This window comes from Lepisma saccharinum, chromosome 3, assembly GCF_977018435.1.
Source record: "Lepisma saccharinum chromosome 3, izLepSacc3.1, whole genome shotgun sequence".
Classification (NCBI taxonomy): domain Eukaryota; kingdom Metazoa; phylum Arthropoda; class Insecta; order Zygentoma; family Lepismatidae; genus Lepisma; species Lepisma saccharinum.
Genome location: NC_139231.1, coordinates 108,606,992 through 108,628,872, shown reverse-complemented (window position 1 = coordinate 108,628,872; position 21,881 = coordinate 108,606,992). Strand labels below are relative to the sequence as shown.

The window sequence follows — 21,881 nt, the reverse complement described above, 5'->3', positions numbered from 1 at the left end:
CGAATAATGTTTATCAAGCCAAGCCTTGTCTTCAACAGTATTTTTTTTCGCCAAAAAGCAATGCTTTATTAACACACGAAATTCTTTTTTATCCATTTTTTCACAATAACAAAAGCTGCTTCACTCACAATGCTATATCTCACGAACTAATTATCCGGCAGCTGTGAAATTTATACACGTATCTTTTGAAGGTTAGTACTAAGTAAAAATCACATGGATTTAATTCTAGTAACGCCATCTATGAGTCAGCCTACGAACTTTTCAGCCCAACTGTTATATCTAAGGGTACTACATATATTGAAAAGGGGAGCATGCCATTTTGCTTCTCAAATTTTTAATGAATTTTTCTAAAAAAATTTGGACAAATTTGGAACCATGGAAATTACATTAATACATTTATAAATTGTTTTATGCAATATGTATTATGCATCCATGCTATAAGACACCACTTGCTGAAGCAATTTAAAAAAAGCAGTTCTAATATAATAAACACAGTGCACCTAATATCCTAGTCCATTATAAGCACTGAACAGTTGCTGAATAGATTTAGTGTCAGCATTTAGTATGGAATGAACTCTTGCTGATGCACCAACAGGGACAGGAGGATCAATTGTCTTTAGAATATCATGCAACTGGATAGAACATGATAAGCTTGCTGTTTCTCGTCAGGAAAGCAATACCCACTGGATGGGCCTTGAGGCAGCATGAAGTTAACAGTAACTTCCTGTAACTCATTGCTGACCTGTGTAACTTCTGCCACCCACCATTCACCTTCAGACACACAGGTCACAAACATTCCAGTCTTTAAACTTTGGAGATCATGCAGTTTAACAGCTGTTATATCCTCACTGTTGCCAAATGAAACATATTGAATGTTGCTTCCCGCTGTTCTTGAAATGAAGAGCTTGTTTCCATCATAAGCCCCACATGTGAGATTTTTGGATTCCTTTCACTGGTCCACTTGTTTTCCAATCTTACAGTTTTCTAGCTCGAAAATCTTCCACATCACCTTTGCATAACAGTATCAACCTGATTGCAGTAGTGTACTTTATAACTGTTTGGACAAAGTCTGTTGCATTCTGAATGGCCTGTATTACAGGCTTAGATAGATTGTGTTTAGTGGCATGTTTCACTAGACCTCCAACCCCATCACATGGGCCTTTTACATGTCCAGTCGCATTAAAATCCATTCTGAAGGAGCTGGTGATTTTGAACGTTCATAAAGTTGAAATCGGTTTTGAAAGTGACTAGCAGCCCCATCTGAGATTATGCTAGTTGTGATTGGTTTAACGCCAAGGTTTTCTTTCATCTTCTGAAGTGCTAATAAAGCACGGGAAGAATCATGGTTCCAGACAGTTCTAGAAGGTTCCGTTACATTCTGAAATTATCTGGAAGGTTCCAGACAGTTCTAGAAGGTTCTGTTACATTCTGGAAGCTTCAAAAAAATCATTTAAAATTCGAGAGGCAAAATGCCATGCTCCCCTTTTCAGGATATGTAGTACCCTTAGATATACAATTCCAGTAATATTTTTAGAATTTTTGAGATTGGTGCTTTTGAGATAAACATTTTTTAAAAAAAAAATGTTTATTTTTTATTGCTGTTTCAATGTTGGTTTGGAGACATTATTTGTTTATAATATGTAGAAACACAAATACTTCAAAACAAAAAAAAGATTCATCCATTTATCTCTATTTGTTGAGAAGATATTGCAATTTTAAAAAAATTGACACATCCAAATTGGTCAACTTTGAACAGCTATATCTTGAGTGAAAATTAAAAAAAATATATGTATTTCTTGGATTCTCTCACAGTTTCACATATTAAAATTTCAGGAAAATCAGAGATGATTTCCCCATTTTCATTTTCAATGCCTGTCTCGAGATGGATTCGGGCCATATAGAATTGGTGTTCATTAATATTTGAAAGTTTCAAAAGAACACATTACTCAAAAAAACAGAACTACACTATTTTCTTTCTTAATGCTTTCATCTTTTCATGAACTTCTTGGATTTCCTTTGCAGATCTCTCAAGGATTTTAGCTTTCTTTGTACTCAGTTCTTTCAGTTCTGCCATACTTCATTCCCTCTCTTCTAAATGAGTCTTCTGGGTTTCTGTTGTATCAGGTTTCCTTTTCAGTGCTTCCTTCCACTTTCCATTCGCATTCCTTGCTGCATGGATTAAAGATTTTGTTATAGGGACTTTTTCAACCCCTCCATGTATACATCATTGAGCAATAAGTGAGTCCTCATCAAGATTATCCACAAGGCATTGCTTATTTAGAGAAACTGCGCTCAACAGAAACATTTCCATGTGAAAGCATTCCACATCTGATCCAGCCAATCAACAGAAATGTCAAAATTTTTCATTCTTGCAAACACACTGTCATTATTACATAAGTCAGTATAGAACCGTTTTATACGTATCATTTGCAGCAGGTCCAGAAAAATGGCGCTTTTCAACTAGGACTTGTAATGCCACATTTACTTGGTCTTCACCTACTTTTCCATCCACCAACAGATGCTGGAGAGACACATGCTGCACCATACTTGAGCCTATATTTCAATGGTGATCTCGTACATATCTTCTTACACAAACATTGTAATATTTTCAGACAATCTTCACAAAAATGTAACACAAGAACGTCAGATAGTTTCACAGATCTAAATGCTGCTCGGTTTGCAAATCCAATGTCAACTTCTTTTGCAGAACACACACATTCTGGATCAGTTACATTTAGTTTCAAAAGATATTCAGAACTTACAGCTTCAAGTAGAATTGACTTCCTTATAAACCTGGACATAAGGGCTTGAGCAAATGTTCATCAAGGAAAGGCACCATTGGTGAATCAGACTGAAACCTGACAAGAAAGGGTTCTATATCAGCTGCAATAGTCTGAAAGAAAGCTAGCCTGACTGGAAACAGAGGATTGCTCACTTGTAACTTAATAGTTTTAAAGCTTTCACACCTTGGTTGTTCCTTGGTACCAGAAACTCTGTCAGCATAGGATTTCACAAATGGTAAAAGGTACTGTGCCTTTTCCATTCTCTAACCACCGAATTGGACAAAACTCTTTTGGAAAAACTTTTGATCCCGTAATTCTTGTGAAATCTCCGAGCTGGAACATTTTTAAATAATTGTACACTGCTCTTAAGAATACCACTACGTTCCAAACAGAACTCTGAAAAGATGCTTTGAAAGCACCATGAAGAACATGAAGTCTGCAGCTTCCTATTTCCAGCAATGTTGTACTTTCTGGCTCATTAATAGCCATGTTCTCCTTGAAAAAGGTGAGAAATTTCCAGTTAACTGCTGGTCCATCCATGGATATTTGCACTATGTTCTTCAAATTGATACCTTTCACACCTTCTTGAAATGCCAGTAGAAAATCACTAGCTTTGGTATGGCATAGAAACACTGAATTCAAATACCTTGTGAAAATCTGATTTTTGTTTGTGTCCAAATAACAAACAACAATATCAATCTGCTCTTTTTGGAATACTTTGTTCAAGGAGTCATCAAAACATACCACCACTTCCTTGTTTTTCACACATGCCAAAAGCTCATTTTGAAAAAATGGTCAAAGTCCAAAAGAAATAGTGCAAGCAACTTTTTCCTTCCTAAGCTTATACCACTAACAATATAATTTCCAAGAAACATATATGGTAATAATGAGAGTGCACTAGCTGATGCTCGGCAAGACTGATGAGTATCCACTGCGTGTAAGCACCAAATAATCTCTGCATGTGTGGCACTATCCCTGGTAAGAAAGCTTTGCATACTTTCCTGCTTCACATTACCTTCAAGTGACCTTTCAGTAGATGTAATTACACCAGCACCACCATGTGAAACTAACTCCAGAGTTGAAGTACTGATACTTGTGAAGTGCTGGCCACTGGTTCCGAGTTTGTTGCAGCTGAAGAACCCGCATCAGTTGGAGCACCACTGTCACTCTGCAAAAATGATTGTAGTTGAACAGAGTACTTTTTATTTTGAAGAAAAGCACAATGTTCCTTCCCACGCTCATGGCTTACAATTGCATTTCTGCCCATGTTACTTGAAGCAAATTTCTGTCGACACAAAATGCAGTATGCTGAAAATTTGTCATCACGAAGCCATTCAGACTAAAAGTAAAAAAAAAAAAAAAAGCAAATTTCTGTCGACACAAAATGCAGTATGCTGAAAATTTGTCATCACGAAGCCATTCAGACTAGCTGCCACAAATTTGTTTGTCCACCCACGCAGGTCCGTAGCTACAATTGATCTCCAGGGGGGGGGGGGGGGCTCACAGGTTATCAGGGGGACTTTGTAAACCATTTGTAAAGTCCATTTTTTAAAAAAATATTAAATGAAGGTAAATTATGTGTGTGGGGTGGGGTGCTCATTCATTTATAAATATCATATACTACACAAATACTACATTTTTCTACATCTTTTAAAACATGTCTTGAAGTGTTAATTGACTGATACTGAAATTATCCCTTACACACCCCATACTATTTTAGATGATACAGATATGTATATCACACTCAAAAAACACACAATATTTAATCACAGTTCCTACAGTGTATTCCAACCCCGGCCGAAGCAATTAAACTTCCCTTCCTTCCCAAAACTTGGGAGCTGTTGTTGACCTTTGACGCAGATGCGGAGGGATCTTGCATGATGACATCAAAGTCACAGATTTCTGTCTAAACTGGAGGTTGCAACAGGGACAGTGAAGGTACAAATAAAGAAGCTCCCCTATGAAAGAACTTTCTGAAGTCTAGAGAATATTCTAAATACTTGCAGCTACTTCTGCTCATAAACAAAATGAGCAAATGTAATAGATACTGTTCATATTCTGTGGATTTATCCTTAAAGTTGTGAGTTGTCTACATTTTCACTCTTCACTGCAAACAAATTATGCAAAATAGTTTACCTAATGTAAAGGAGGGCTGATGGCAGTGTCAGGGGGGCTACGGGCCTGCACCCACGCTTTATTGAATACACTTGGCCTGGACTTTTCTAGAATAAAATTAGTTTCAACGTTCCAGGATTAATGCAGGTAAAACAAATGAAAGAAACAGATAAGTAGGACTTCAGATTTGAAGGAAATAGTGACAAAAGTAACTGTACAGTTATGGCTGTTTTTGGTTAAGCAGAGAGAAGCACATAAGTTAGGGTGGAGTAAATAAATGAAAGTTGGGTACTTTAAATTAAATAGCATGTAAAAATTGTCCTGATTATGCCTGCCACCATTTAATAAAGAAGAAATTTTCAGAAATGAAAACCTATCTTTGTGTGAACTGTAAGTAATGCCAGAGGCACCATTGTGGGCTATTGAATTAAAAATTTCAACTTTCACTTTTTCACCCCACCAGTTTCAGTGGTGAGTTTTTATGTGATATCTCCTACATAGTGACTAATGTTCATAACTAGTTTAAATAATACATAATTATAGCAAAATCAAGTAAAATTTACCCCAGATAAGTATATACCAAATCTAAACCCCTTCTTAACTCTAAAGTAATTAATATAGTCTCTAGAACAAGGATAGCCAGATAATTGATCATAGGTTATCAGTAGCTCGTGAATGGTCAGCTACACACTACACAGGTCCTGGCAGCAATCTTGAAGATACATTTTTGCAAAGGTATGTCTTCATGAAGATTCAACTCACATAACAGGTGGAATCTTGACAAAATGAAACAACTAAATCTTGACATTGAAGATTACTCATGCACCAATAAAAATAACATAAATACGGAGAAACTAGTACTCACTTTATCCACGAAGCTGTTTTTTTCTTTCTCTATTAATTTCAGCTTCGTGGATAAAAGTGAGTACTAGTTTCTCCGTATTTATATACTACCACGCATCTATTTTCCCAATTATAAAAAATAACATTTTAAGCAAAGTTGAAAAAGAGAATCTTATGTGCCAGTTACATGCATTTGTCTTACTGTATCAAATGAAGGGCTCTGGTGTAAAACATGGTAAGTGATATTTTGGTCATTTCTGAGTTCATTAAGGAAAAAAGTTATTAGAACCTTTACTGTGGATAAATTGTTTTAAGTTGCATTTATCAATTTCAGAAAGCTTCACAAAATTGCAAGACATGGCCATTTCACTCGAAAATTTAAGAATGGGACATTTTACTTTGTAACTCAAAAATGATCAAATGTCACTTCCCATGTTTTCCACCCGAGCCCTTCAAATATTGGTATCTCAATAACAACCAGAGGCATAAGAACAAATTTTCGTGCAATGACGAATCAAAATAACTTAAATTGATTCGATACACCTATCAGGCTGCAGGAGACAAGACATTAACCTAAAATTATCTACAATTATATCAGAAGTTAGTAAAGGAGATCTAAAAGTTTTCCCAAGATCCTGCAATTAGAGTTTAATGTGGCACATCTTTATTGCGCCATCCATCTGTTAAAGAATAATTTCATTACATGTTATTTTTTTAATTTTTTTTTATTTATGCCATGTACTTTGCTATGTAATTTGAAATGGCTTGGAAGTTTGGCGATCTCTGCTCTAGACTAACTATAGATAACAATTAGGGTTGAGCCAATACGCCGCTGCTGTATCTGTACTGAAATATCAGTTAGAATTTATTCAGCAATACCACACACTATTTGCAGGATCTCCCCAAATGCAGAGCAATGTTTTCATGGAATCTAATTACCCTGGGAATTATACCAAATTTTAAGTTTTGCACCAGTATTGTATGAAAAAGGATTTTCTAGCTAAATTGCAGCTATTTTAAAATTCCAATATAGTTTTGAATATTGCAATGCAGTTGGTCACCAGCCCTGTAAAACATATTTAACATGAGAAACAGACAAGCAAATAGATATGTGATCCTTGCTGAAAGAGAAATGCTACAACAGCCTGGGTTATGAGCAGACAGTAGCATTTAAAGTCCCTCAGTTGTGCTTCATTAGGACTCATTCATCAATCATAAGATTTTACCTGAGTTTTGTATATTTTGCTTCAGATTCCATGAAATTTTCCAGTTCTCAGGTGTGTGAGAATCCTATAACTTCTGTAATTGTGAAAATTTCAATTCTAATTGTTATATAAATAAAAGTTAAAATGACCATACAACTGTAAATTAAGAAAGATTGCAGAGTAATCAAAATCTTATATAAAAACAATTTGCACAGTCCAAACCTACTGATAAGCCAAGGTATGGCATCAGACAGCATTTGTTACAGACAGGGATCTTTGTTTAACATGAAGAAAGAAACTACAAGCTCCAGATGTAAGGTATGCTTTGTCATTGAATGAATACCACCTGCTGAAGCCAATATCCAAACTTTTAAACAATCTCTATTGTACAAGGTCTACAAAAATACAAAATTTTCCAGAAAAATAGTAAATTTCCCTGACTTTTCCACAAAAAATAAAATTCCCTGACTTTCCAGGTTTTCCAGACTGGTAGACACCCTGAATATTATATTCGTTTCTGACAGCTGCTCTGAAAGTGCATAACATTCAACAAACAGATCAAACTAAAACAGAATTCAGAGAAAACGAGAGTAATACGCTAACAGGGTCCACATCATATATTTTATAGGGCTGAGTTGATATTAAATGTTTTTTTTCTTTTATGTCCACCTAATGCACACAAAAGCTAATCAGGACTGGACCTACAGTTTAAAGTGGGATCTGAACTGCTATATATCTCCACTGAGCTCGAACCCAGGACCCCTTGATTACAAGGCAACAACATTAGCACTACATCATCAGAGGCCCTTGATATTAGTATTGGTTTAATTGTAATCACGGATACCAGCCAATATTTTCTTGCAAAATGCCTGGAATTATGTAAAAACAAAATTGCAAAATCCATAAATATTAAATGATATCTATTTAACATTCAGATTTTTAGCAGAATTTTGGTAATTAGAATGTTGTGGTTGCTGATTATGTATGTCAAACTTTTAAAAAAATCTGAATGACTTTAAATAGTTACAATGTATAAATATTGGTAAGAATACTGACACTGGTATTGTTTCAAAGTGGTGTTGGCTCAGCCCTAATAACAATATAAAAGTTTTCAAAAACAGAAATAATTTTTGAGTCCAAAAACACAAATGAAAAGAGAAATAATTTTTAAGTCCAAAAACACCAATGAACACAAATGCAATACTATCATCGCCATCTTTGTGCTAATTTTTAATGGAAAAGTAAACTTTTTTAACCCCTTTAAACAAATACATGATCAATATCCAGAGCACATTAGCACAGGAACACAACGACAATTCTTTTTTCATTAGCCATCCTTTTTATGTAGTTGAATTCACATGCAAGAAAAAAAAAAAAGATTTTTATATGTTTTCAGCCAGTTGATTATTTCCAGACATCACACATACAAACTGCAATAACAGGACCAAATAAAAAACAAAGAAGAGCATAATGGAGCCATTGAGTAATAAACAAAGCCATTTACAGCTAGATGTTTGATCACCAAGTCCACTTACAAGTATTGACAACTTAGCTTTTACGAAAGCACCAAAAAGCAGCGGAAAAAAGATACGTACATATGTAATTTAAAAAAACATAAAAACACAACACAACAAGGCAACATAAATGCAAAACACCGACCTGAAACTGGCAAAATGCAGTACTTACTTTTTCTGCAGTTGCCTAATATAAGAAAAAAATGAAAAAGAAAAATAATAAAAAAATGTTACTTTTACCAGTGCAACAGTAAGAATTAAGAATTTTTATAATCATTTGAGAAAAAATAGGGCAACTGCTTAGAAGTTATTAATGCTGTAATACATTTAGAGAAAATGTAAAAACAAAACAAGTGTTTCAAAAATGACTCCAGAAACAAAAGAAGAGGAAGAATTCAATAACAAAAAAATAAACTGTAAGTTTCTGGTTAGATATCTCTTCAGTACTAAACTATTGGCACACACAAACACACACATTGATCTTCATTTTCACATTTACTATCATTCTAAATTGTCTTGTGCTCAATATACATACCCCTACAGCATTAAGAGGGGAAAAATAGGTTATAAGTTATAAAATGTAATGCACAATCAAAAAATAAACAATATTAACAGAATCTGAACTGCATAATACTATATGCAGTAAACAACATAAATAATCTTGATAAATCCACTTCAGAAAGTAAAACACTTTGTTGAGATTTCCCAAATTTCTTGCTTGCATTTTTAGGGACTGAAGGTTTATGAGTTAGAGTTTTAAGTCCACTTTATGTACAGTAAGCTAATCGGGAATGGCCCTACAGTTTAGAGTGAGATCCGAACCACTATGTGCCTCCACTGGGTATCAAACCCCGGACCCCTTAATTACAAGGCAACGGCGCTACCACTGTGACATTGCAGAGGAGGCAGGGACTGAAGGTATCTCATCAGGTGATGAAATCCACCTTGGAAATGGCCCATATTAGAAACATGGGGTCTATCTTGAGGATGCAAACAAGATACTTATGAAATGGAGTGTTTCAATTTCTGTGCTGTGTTTATACAGATTATGAATCGACAATGAAGACTTCACTGGCATCTTCCTTTCATTATTATTATTATTATTCACTTTCTCACTTTAATTCTTCACAATTATCTGATCTACTACTGTTAAATATATTTGTTAACTCATAACAATAAGTCAAAAGGTGCATTAAAAAAAAAGCAAATACCTAGCATGGCCATACCTATGCATGATTAATGATATGTAGCATAACATTGCAAAGGTTTAGCATACTTTCATTGGAAATTGCTTTTTAGACAGACACCAAAGAAGAAATTTAATAGGCAATAGCATGACCACTGTTAACAAATAAATATATTTTTTTACCTTTAGGTGTTATGCTGAGGTCCGAGTCTGAAGATCTTCTGTGAATACAGGGTACTCCTCCAATCTTTGCTGGTGACTGCGACAACTTGGTAGGAGTCTGATAGGTGTGCGGGGATCCTGGTTTGTCTGCCTCTTCTTCAGGGAAAGGAAGCCTATTGGGGAAGGGGGCATGCTGTGATTTTCGGTTAATTGCATGCGAAATGCTGGATGCAGTTTTATTCTTTTGAAGCTTTTGGCTTTGTACAGCTATCAGACAATCTTTGGTGGCTGGTGTGTTAGTTTTGTTTGGATCAAGTTTGTTACTTAGTGTTTCCGTGTTAGACAGGTCTTGTGGTTTAGTATTAGTTCTAGTTTCATGCACTATGTCGATTAGTTCTAACTGGGAAGCCTGATCTTGGTTTGAAAAACAAACACAAGGTAACGAGGTGCATTTGCACTCCCCCAATACTTGCTGCTTCTTCCTGGATCTTCTTGTTACCCCACCTTCCGGATGTATCCACGAACATTCAGTCTTTGGTCCTTCGATCGGTGACATTTGGCTGTTGATGGACAATGAACTTCCACTTATATCCATTTCAAAGGGCATCGGGAAGATAGGTTCGTCTCCCTTCACGGGACTGTTTGCTTCAGAAAAATCTGAGCTGAACGAATCTTCGGAGGACGTGGTGAGGTAAATGGGGCAAGGAGCTAGATGACAATCGCCGAGATTTACTTGGTGCATATCGAGGTTCTCAAGCAAGTCTGTGTCTGACATTGTGATTCGATACTGATGCGTCAATCTTGGATGTCTCAGTTTCAGAACTTTCTTTGCACGCAGGACGGTGCGATCCACGGGAAGCTGAGTGATCTGTGACTGTGGATAACTGTTGCCCTCGTTGACAAACAGTTGGGACATGTTTGCTAGCTCTTTCTTGGGAGATGCCGATGAAGAACTTGGAGATTCTTTAAGCTCCTGCACCGAATCCAAGCTCCACTCACCAACCGGACCAGTTCTCACAATTGCCGTGGTGTCGCTGACAGATCGATGATGGTATCTGTGCTCCCATCCACATCTCGTCTTGCCTTGTAAGTACTTGTTACACCCATCACCACCTGCTGAATGCACTACCTCGCTCACTCGGGAGTCAAAAGCATCGTCATCATCAACATAACGTGTTTGCATGGCACCATCGTTGCCCTTCTTGCTTTTTAAAGTCAGCAACAACCTCTTTTGAAAACTGGTTTGGGGAAATCTCACCTTCCTGAGACCTTTGGCTAAATTTTTGATCCTATTGCCCTTTTCCTTGTTATCCAACCCATCATGGTGTTCATGCTCGGTGAAAGCAAAGGACCTCAATAACCTATGACCACCCCTGTCATTTTTCTTCGAGGCATCGATTCCTTCGTGACATACTGACTGTTGAGAACTTGATCGTGACATCTGCTTAACAACAGATTTCCGCAGCAAGATATTCTTCCTTAGAGAACGTGGTTTGATAAATTGAGGAATCAAAGGGAAAGAACTAGCTGGAAAGCCTGGCATGTAAACCCCAGGAAACCTGAGACCCATGACTGTGCGTTGCTGCTTGAAGATGCTTTTCTTGCACGGAGTGGAAGGCATCGAGACTGGAGACGAAAGAGCAGTTGGTGTTGGTGGTATAATGTTTAATTTTGGTGCTAAACCTGGAAGACCTTCATTATCCACAAGAACCATGCAAGTATTAGGGTCTGTGCTTGCTAAGGAAATATCCAAAGGGGGCAACGTTTCAGACCTGTCACTGTCCACACACATGATGAAAGATGAAGAGTTATATAAAAAAAGAAGAAAAAGAAATGAAAGATACATTTTAGTACATTTCTATAGAAGAGTTTCTCGTGTGTGTGATAGCTGTGTAAACACATAGTTGAAACTAAAGCAGGTGTGTAATACAGGACTACACTTGTTGCTCTAACTTCACTAACACTGCCACTACGCTGACTGAAACTACTGTACCAGCTTAAAGCACTCCAGAACTGATTATAACAACAACCATTCTTTCCTAGCACAAAAGTGTGGTCAAACAGAATAGGAATGTTCTAATGGAAATCCCGATGGAGATTTCTCTCATACATGCACAACCAAATACTTACTGGCACAGAGGATTGTACAAGATGGGTCATTTGTTTCTTAGTGTCACTTTCTGACACTTTTGATCACAATGATCTGGGTAAGTGATACAGAGATGGATACCCAGGCCATGGCTCAAACCTGGGTGAGTCACTTAGCACTCAGAATTTTACTGTGCCACTACATCATTACAGAAATGAATCTAATTACTGTAATTGTAAAGGGAAGAGAAATGTCCAAAGTGTATTACTTCACTCCTCAAGTTTAAAATGCCCAATGTCTGCTCCCATTATGACACAGACATTAGAAAGGAATATATTTATGATTTTAGCACTCCAAATGCATAAAACTATAAAGAAAAATTTTAATACCTTCTTTGCTGAGATATGGTAACATTTGATTGGTTTGAGTTTGTTTTTAAGTCCACTTTATGCACAGAAAGGCTAATTGGTAAAAAAGGTAAAGTTCCCTGTGCATATAGCACTGTACAATGAAGGCACATTTATGGGATGTGAGGTTAGGGCCCCACATATTCTCGATCTCGGCCATTTTGGAGGTGATGTGATCAGCACAACACTCTGGCCACCTTTACCTGGGTTGCCTGCAGGTACTCATTGATTCTGAGGTTGGAAGAGCCCCAGGGACGCTTTATGCAGGGACAAGGCTGGAAAAATTTCGACCTTAGATCACAGACCCCCGGGAATCAAACCCGGGTCTCCCACGTGACAGTCAGACACCATATCGACTAGACCACTGTGGCTCCCGAAAGGCTAACTGGACTGAAACTAAAGTTTAAAGTGGGATCTGAACCATTATATGCCGCCACCAGGCATGGATTGATTGAAGTGATATTATTCCTCAGATCATCAAAGAGTATAAATGTTTCCATCTTATCTGCTCTCTTTAGCATTGCAATTGAATGTAGTATTTAATTCTCACTGCACTTTCTCATAACTTAATAAAGTTATATTTTTTCGTGGGCTGTCGCATGCACTGCCTGCCACTTTTTACACTGCCTGCCACTTTTTACACTTTGTGTTGGCAAATGGCAATGCAAGTGATCTTGCACAGCAACAGTAATGACAAGAAAATCTCAATATGTAACAAGAAGAGCAAAGGAAGAACAGTGTTGTATTTTTCTTATTTTACTTTTCTGCCACTTTAGGTCAATCATGACAAAGAGAATGATTTGTGATTACATAAGATGAAATTACCACCACAAAGCAACACCATGGCCAGGATTCAAGCTCACACTCCTGCAGTGGTGAGATAACTGCTCAAGTTGCTCATCGCACAAGCAGTGCGAAGAACAACAGTGCTGCTCTGCCTATAATTCTTAGGTAACTAGGGAGATGTTCAACAAACAATTTGCTCAGAATTAGCTCTGGCATGTGCATTTACCCCTCTTAACAAGTTTCCAGAAAATGCAAAATTCAGGTTGTAGGGGAATACAAGTCTTGTTGGAAGAGAAATATTTTCATCATCCCTCTCAAAAAGTACAGTTAACACGTTCGCTGCCAATGATGCATATATGTGTCATGTGGGGTTGTAGCTGTGTACCTTTGATGCACATGTGCATCATACGTATTACCTTCTTTAAATGCTTGCCCATCAGCAGAACTGCACAGCAGGATTTTAAGGATTTTAAGTAATTCAAGGCACATTGCTGAAGGATTGTTTGAAATAAACATTAGCTTGGTTTCTCATTTACGTGTCTCTTAGCATTGTTGCAGTGAATGGCATAATAGTTCCTTTCATCATGCATCGAGGCATCGTTTGACAGCAAATAATTTATTCTTTATTCTAGTCTGAAACAACCAGGAGAGCCAGGACTTTGCATCATTGAACCTTGCTTTCCTCTTTACCACAAGTGAAGTAAATGTATGGGAACTTTCGAAATTTATCATTGGACTTTCACAAGCAACCTTTAAATGTAACATTGTTTTTACAAATGATTTTGTCATGTTACATCAATATCTAACAAAGTATTGCTGACCTCCGTGGCAGAGTGGTTAGCACAGCATGCTACAATGTTAGAGGTCCCAGGTTCGAATCCCAACCTGGGCATGGGTATTTGTTGTGAGCGTCCCTTCATCAATTTAATCACATCATCACTCATCCTCATCTTAGCAATTAGTCATAACTGGCAGAAAAGCGAAGTAAAATAAATGAAATCAAAATATAACGAAGTATTGAAGTAACTATGCATGTTTGCCATTTTAATATATTAATATATTAATATATTATACTGCGTTATATAATAAACATGTATGTATGCATGTAATACAAGTGTACATGTGTGTAATAATAACACTATTCCATTGTAATATAATAATTTTGTCGCGTTCAAGGCAGAAGGGCGTAAGTGACATTTTTTTGGAAAATGACTTCTCTGCAGTTCCTTGTAGGTCTTGATGGCCTGCACCTGGTGGCAAAAGTTGGTACTTGTACGGCTATTCGTTTGGCCTTGAGAAGCACAAATCATATGGGCGTTAATGTAAAATTAAACGTTTCATTCAAGGCATAAAGGCCTAAGTGACACTTACGCCTTTCTGCCATGAATATTTTGCATTCCACACGGTGCTGCTTTGTATGATACGCCCTTACACATAGGTCGACGTGTTCTTTTGTTCTTTAAGTGTAAATGCCATCAAAGGTTGTTCTGTTGAATGAACCTGTTTGTTATTGATTGTTGATAGGATATTATAAGTAAAGAAACAAAGACAAGGGTATGTTATTACCAAGCTACTTTTAATTATATAAAAGTTGAATAACTTCAACCTTTCAAGTGAAACTTTTTTTGCTTCTTCTGTAAAATTTATAAAATGTTAGATACGCCCTTCTGCCTTGGAAGCAACGATTTGTCTTATTAGGAAGAACATGAAAAATAAAGAAAAAGAGAATATTGTGAAAATATCGCATGCTGTGCAAAAACAAAAATAATCTACGTCAATAAAACATGATGCACTTGCGCATCATACGGCACAGAGTAACAAAAATTTGAACTAAATGCCAATGACACGCACGGGCGTCATTGTAAATTATTACATGAACATTGCAAATTTACAATGTAATAATAATCCGTGGCTCGACAGCCTTGAAGGGTCTAGGCCTATCTCCTATTTGCTATGTATTTCATATAAACCAATCCATTTTATGCTGCAAATAAGCAAAATTATATAATAACCTTAATTGGCTCCTGACAAAAGTTTGCCATTTTTTAGGTGGCAACGAACGTGTTAAGAAAATAAAGAACAAAAAAAAATTAAATTTTACCCGAATAGTGTATATTGATTTCGCTAGTCAATATGGCCCAACCAATTCTAATTGCATTTGTATGAAAGTGGGATCTACAAGTTTTACTTCCTGGAAGAAATACTCTCTCTTCCACTACATAAATAAAAAATCAACCCTCTGGGACAGTTGATTTTTTAATATAACAATGGTATTTGTACATAATAATGTATTTGGGAACCATACACTTCTAAATTGAAATTGATTAAAAAAAGCTTTCAACAGATCTACAATACTCATATCACACCAGAATTCAAGTATATCATACTAAATGAAAAATGAAACTCAAAAGAAATATCAAGAGTTATTTTGGAGAATTGATTAATTGATTTGGTTTATTTTACTTTGCTTTTCTGTCCCTTTTGGCTCATCACAAAGATGAGGATGAGTGATGATATGAAACTGATGAAGACAGTCTCAAAGAATGACCATGCTAGGATTTGGACCCAGGATCCCTGACAGCTTACCGCACTGCTAACCACTGCCATGGAAGTCAGCTTATTTTGGTGGAATTATGAGAATTTTAAGAGTCGGATGCTGCTGGTTCTGACCAACTGGCATTTAAAAGTTAACTTGCATCAAAATGTTATGTGAGCAAGAGTACATACTAATACCACAGAAAGACATGAGAATATCCATCTCTGTATTTCATTTAGTACATTCCTCTTCTTTTTTCTATACATTTCATTCATTTATATCAAATTGATTTATCTTTCCAGATATGCTGAGGAAAATTCACAATTGCTCACACTTTTTGCCACTTTTGTCCCCAAACTATGGTCTCTGAACGGCAAACCTTGTCTACCAAGAAAAAGTAAATTTTCCATGCCTCGCCCCATTTTTGGCACCAGATTGTCACTACTGATTGCTCATATTCCTACATCTTAATTAAAAAGAGCATTACTTCGTCAAACAACAGGCATGGTAACATAAGTGAATGGGTTACAGTTCTTGTTTCTTAACACGAATTCACAATACATATAAAGTTTAAGAACATGCACAAATTGGAGCAAGCAAAAATCACAAATTGCCAATGCAACGATTTCCCCCATGCTAGTTCATTAATACTGACAAACACATAAGGTTGTATGCTATTTTAATGGGATGTTTAACTCATGAATAATGAGAAAGAAGATCAGATTATGTTCATTCTTGTGGAGCACTTTTTATTTTCACAACTCTCATGTGGTTGTTGAGACAGTAGTATCAAAAACATTAAGAAAATATATTTGACACAGATGAATTTTAACCTGATCTTAATTTTTATTGTTCATAAACTGAATATTGTCATAGCACATCCAGCTGATAAAAAATGTATAGTGTTGCTCAGTTTGGTAAATCTGATACAGTTTGGGATCAATTTCAACTGGAGTTACAAATATTTTTACATCCCAAATATAATTGTTGAATGTGAATGGTTGTTGTTTGCTTATCTTTTATTGTAATATTTTAAGACAAATATAGAACAACTTACAAATAATACCTCTATTACATTACACTTGCTACCAATGCCTACTGAACTATATCCACATTGTTGTTCATTATACAACAAAATAATAATATTCCATAGTAGGTAGAAGATATTTGATTACATATCTATCATAGTTTTCAGAGCAATTACAAAAAGTATTATACTTTTAAGGGTAGTAACTATAGCTATGAACCAAATGCTTAAGCTTCCTATGCTTACAGTAATGTGAAACTAACATCCAGCAAATCAATCATATATACACAGTATATATACACACTTCCATGGTTTGAGTTTGTATAGTCCTTTAACCATGTCAATTTTGGAAAGAGTTAATAAGAAAAGTAAATAGAGACAAATGGTATAGCATTTAGTTTACAAAGGTATTACTGAAGAGTACATACGAAAAGGGAATTGAAGGATAAACAATTCCTAATAAGTAGTAAAATCAAGAGAGAGAGAGAGAGAGAGAGAGAGAGAGAGAGATGAATAAACATGCACTGCACTTTACACCAATCCATTCGGATCAATTAGCAACATGAAGCAAAACAACTACTTGTCTATTAATAAAAATAATAAAAGAAAACAGTTAAAAGAAATCGACTTACTCATCATTCCCTGATATGTCTAAAGGTGGAGTTGGCTGTGAAATGATTTCTTGTAGCTTAACAAGTGTCACGGCTGTTCCAATCCCTCGAACAACAATGCCTGATTCACCCTCCAAGTCGAAACACTGATGATAGCTGTAACAGCAAAGTAAAGACAGATATTTCAAGTTTACAGGGGAACTAGCACAAACTGAAATGACAATCCACTGGCATAATTAAAGGTGAAAAACTGTTGGATAGTGGTTTGGATCTGCACACAAGCACATGTGATTTTAAAGACTGTCACGTGGGAGCAAGTGATGATTGATGGAAATCTGCACAAAGCTATTACAAAAGTTTGATTGATTGACTAATTGCGAAGATGAGGATGAGTGATGTTATGATGAAATTGATGAATGGACACTCACAAAGAACACTCATGCCCAGGCTGGGATTTGAACCTGAGACCTCTGGCATTGTGGCATGCTGTGCTAACCACTCAGCCAAGGTCGTCACCTATACTACTATAAAAGTGTTATAGGGATTAGCTAATCTTACAATTCCTTCCAATAATTAAATAAAATATTCAGCGTGATGATATCCAATGATTGTTCCTTTGTGCACAATGATACTCTGTGGTGTCATAGTTTTAAGAATGACACATATTGCAAGGCGTCAATTCAAGTTGTCCCTCCCTGCTGAAAGTCCCAACAGGAAAGGCTGTATGATCAATTTTCTGAGAGCAAATACAAGAAAGAAAGGCAACAAAACAAAGCAGTGTGTTCAACTGCAACAAAATACAAGATTACGTAATGGAAAATACACCACATTATCTCATACATAGAACATGAAAAAGAAAAGATATGTATAACATCATATCAGGTACTAAAGAGCATTATTCTACCAACAAAGAAAATATTTGTTTTGTGCAACTTCAACATTCTGTGATCAGTATTGAAGAGACTACCTATGCATCAAGCATTACAAATTTCCATATAACAATCTATCAGAACAGGTATCTGCATTTCTATGCAGTTCTGATATTACACTCGCACTTTTCCCCTCTCATTAACCAGAAGAATATGCCCAAAGGTTGGTCTAATACTAGGCAGCCACTTCATGGTCTTCCCGTGTTAGACATAAACTTAAGGAAATTAATGTTAAAAATCTGTTTCTACATGTAACATGTACAGTCACAGACAGTTCTGGGTTGTAATGAATGCACTGACTTTCAATGGAATTGTTACAACCCAACAGTGTCCGTGACTGTACAATATGACTGACTTTAGCATATGAGTGCTTCACAATATTCAAGAATTACATTGTAATACAGTGAAATCTCAGTTACATGTTTTATGGGGACAGAAGGAAAAACGTATAACTGAGAAAAAATATTATTGAAAGATAATTAAAAGTCGCTAATCTCCTCTTACAAGAGATAATTAATCGGCAACAACTGTGCAGGGCTATGCAATAATTTCATGAAGCAGCCTTCTTTTTAATGCAGCTATCTGCATAGGAAATATTGCTCGTATATTCTTTACAATACAATAATCCTTTCCTCTTTCTTTCTGCAACTTGGTTCGGGAATAAGCAAATTGCTAACCAAAGAAAAATATTAATAGACCAGCTTTTCTTGTCTTCAACAAGTGCTTTATCTTTGAAACGTGCAGGACCTTCTATTCCGCCACCTGTGCGTTGTTGCCAGTCTGTCTGGAGGGAGGTTGCTACCGGCGCCAGGGTTATGTCTAGCTCTTCCAAAGCAGTCGCTTACCAATATCGCTTTTGACAGCAATGACTCATCTAACATAAAGGATGCATCATTTCGTTCTTGTGCTGACTTCTTATACACAAAACCGTAACTCTTATCTTGCGGAAAACACAAGATTAATCCTTTTGGACACAAGAGCCAGTGACGTGCCTACGATTTTCAAAGGGGGGTCTTACGTATACATTTTTTTTTGCCTCCCAATCGCATCGTGGTAACTTCGTCGCCTTGTAGTCGATTGGTTTGATTGATTGATTTGTTGTTTTAAGTCCACTTTATGCACAGTAAGGCTAATCGGGACTGGACCTACAGTTTAAAGTGGGATCCGAACCACTTGTGCCTCCACCGGGTATCGAACCCGGGACCCCTTGATTACAAGGCGACAACGCTAGTAGTCGATTGGTTCCAGTGGATACTCGGTGGAGGCGCATAGTGGTTCGGAACCCACTCTAAACTGTAGGCCCAGTCCCGATTAGTCTTCTGTGCATAAAGTGGACTTAAAAACCTTTAGCGGACGGAGCTTCACGTTGAAGCTGGTGGCCACAAGTACAAAAACATCGTAACTCAAGAACTAATTGTCGTAGAGAGAAGTAAATTGGTTTTGTTTTCTTTTTTTAAGACAGGGTTTTTAACAGAGGTAAAATTTGTGCCTCCCAATAATTAGGGTTAACCACATTTTTAGGGAAGCATGACAAAAGACCACTCTATGAGAATATGTAATGCTCGTGCCGCAACTTAGGAAAAAAATATGAAATTACGGTGTTTGTAAAATTTGAGTAATTAAGGAATTTCGCTTCTAGTGTCGAACCTATGGATGCTGGATGGACCATATTTTGAAGGAAGTAAGACAAAAGACCGCTCTATGCTCATGTAATGCTCATGCTGCAACTTTGGGAGAAAAACCTGAAATTACAGCATTCGGAAATTTGGAGTAATTTAGGAATTTTGCTTCTAGTGTCAGACCTATGGATGCTAGATGGACCAAATTCTGAGGGAAGCACGACAAAAGACCATGCTATGAGGATATGTAATGCTTGTTCTGTAACTGAAAGAAAAAAGGAAAAAAAAAAAAGAAAAAAAAGGAAAAAAGAAAAAAATTAAATTACGGCGTTCAGAAATTTTGAGCAATTAAGGAATTTCACTTCTAGTGTCGAGCCTATGGATGCTGGATGGACCAAATTTCAATAGAAGCATGACAAAAAACCACTCTATGAGGATATGTAATGCTCGTACCACAATTTTGAAAAAATAATGGAAATTACGTTGTTCAAAAATTTTGCGTAATTACGGAATAATTCTAACTTTGGACTTTTGCCCCTGCTTCCTCTCCCTACCCCCACATGACCCATAATTCTCGGATGTTTCTTAAAATGTTGCAATATGTTCATTCTTACACTTAGAATTTAAATTTTTCAAAAAGATGCAGTGGTTGAGCAATTATAGCCTTTTATTTTCAATTTATCCCATAGTAACAAAAGGAAAACAAAGTGCTTTTCTCAAATGGCATTTGCAGAAAGAAAATGCACATAGTGTTTAGTAGAATCGCTGCTTTTCTTCAGAACCATTCACATGGTAAAAATAAGTCACAATGTTCAATAATTTGTTTATCTGAGATTTTGTTTTACACAAAAAAGAGTTCTGTAACTTCTGTGTCTTCAACAACTGTATTATTATTAAATATGATGATAATAAGACACAGGGCTCTTGACTCTCCCTCCCTTTCTTCAGCTTGTTTGTAATGTTTATGACAGGCGAGAGAAAGTGTGACGCCAGTGACTTGTCTGACAACTTTCAAGATAACAGTTACCCATCTGCTTCAGGCACATACAACTTGCCCACCGCAATTCAAAGAACAAAAGTAGGATTACTTAGCACAGGCCAATCTGGTACAAGGGTGCATTGCCCATTCCAAGCCCTCCGATGCACGTGACATAAATAGAATTCCAAGTCGAGAGTCTGGTCCCATGTTTGCAGCTGATACGAAAACCTGTGGCAAATGGTGGCAAATGTTATCATCACAGCAATCTTGAACTCCAAGAGCAGCATTCTTTCCAGCAAGTAGAGTTTAAAATGTATAACTGATGTATTTTCCTTGTTGAAACTGAACTTACTGAACGTATAACTAGAAAAATCGTATAACTGAAATATAATAACACGCAGCCTAAGGGGAATTGGCAGGGACCGCCAGAAAAAAACGTACTAATGGCAGAGACCGCCAGAAAAGAATGTACTAACAAGAAAAATGTACTATCACAAAACGTATAATTGCAATTTCACTGTAATAAAATAGTAGTAATTTAATCATCACAAAATCCATTTTCACACCATGCTTGTGTAAAATGTATGAAAATTTGGATTTTTGCATAATTTCTAGGAAAATCAGAATCCACAGGGGTGTTCGTGTTGTATTTTAGTAAACCTCTGTAATTTACTCAAACTTCAGAAAAGTATCAGCCAGTATTGGAGAATAAACGACGCCACTGGTATCAACTGATACCAACACATTAACATCGGTATGGGCTAAGACCTACTTATAACCAATTTCTATGAATCGATAATATAATTGACAGAAACACAAAATGTGAAATAGCACACTGTGAGTAGTTATACAAACGATGGAAAATTGATTAATTTTGCTGTAAATATTTGGGAAGCAAAAATGGGACACGTTTACATGGGGATAAATTTAATACTCTGACATCTACAAATATGTGGTATCCCAATGCTATTTTATGTACTGCTTTTGATTCCAAAATTTCAATATTTTATTCATCAGATATATATGGCTCTATTAATTGTGAATGTTCCAAGAACAGGAATGGTTCATTCACCCCCTTACTTGTTATTAG

General features: G+C 36.4%; 1 protein-coding gene across 3 annotated transcripts in view; it reads right to left on the bottom strand.

The window, feature by feature from the left end:
* Positions 1-21,881, bottom strand: part of LOC145985295 (C2 domain-containing protein 5) — a 100,888-nt gene that overhangs the window by 54,808 nt on the left and 24,199 nt on the right. Inside the window, exons 6-8 of one of the 3 annotated variants that reach the window (XM_083119136.1) lie at positions 17,286-17,420; positions 9,830-11,586; positions 8,633-8,647 (exon numbers count right to left, since the gene is read on the bottom strand). In XM_083119136.1, coding sequence (XP_082975262.1) covers positions 8,633-8,647; positions 9,830-11,586; positions 17,286-17,420 — 1,907 coding nt within the window. The remainder of the gene's footprint in view (positions 1-8,632; positions 8,648-9,829; positions 11,587-17,285; positions 17,421-21,881) is intronic. The other 2 variants (XM_083119138.1, XM_083119137.1) reach the window with 2 other exon arrangements.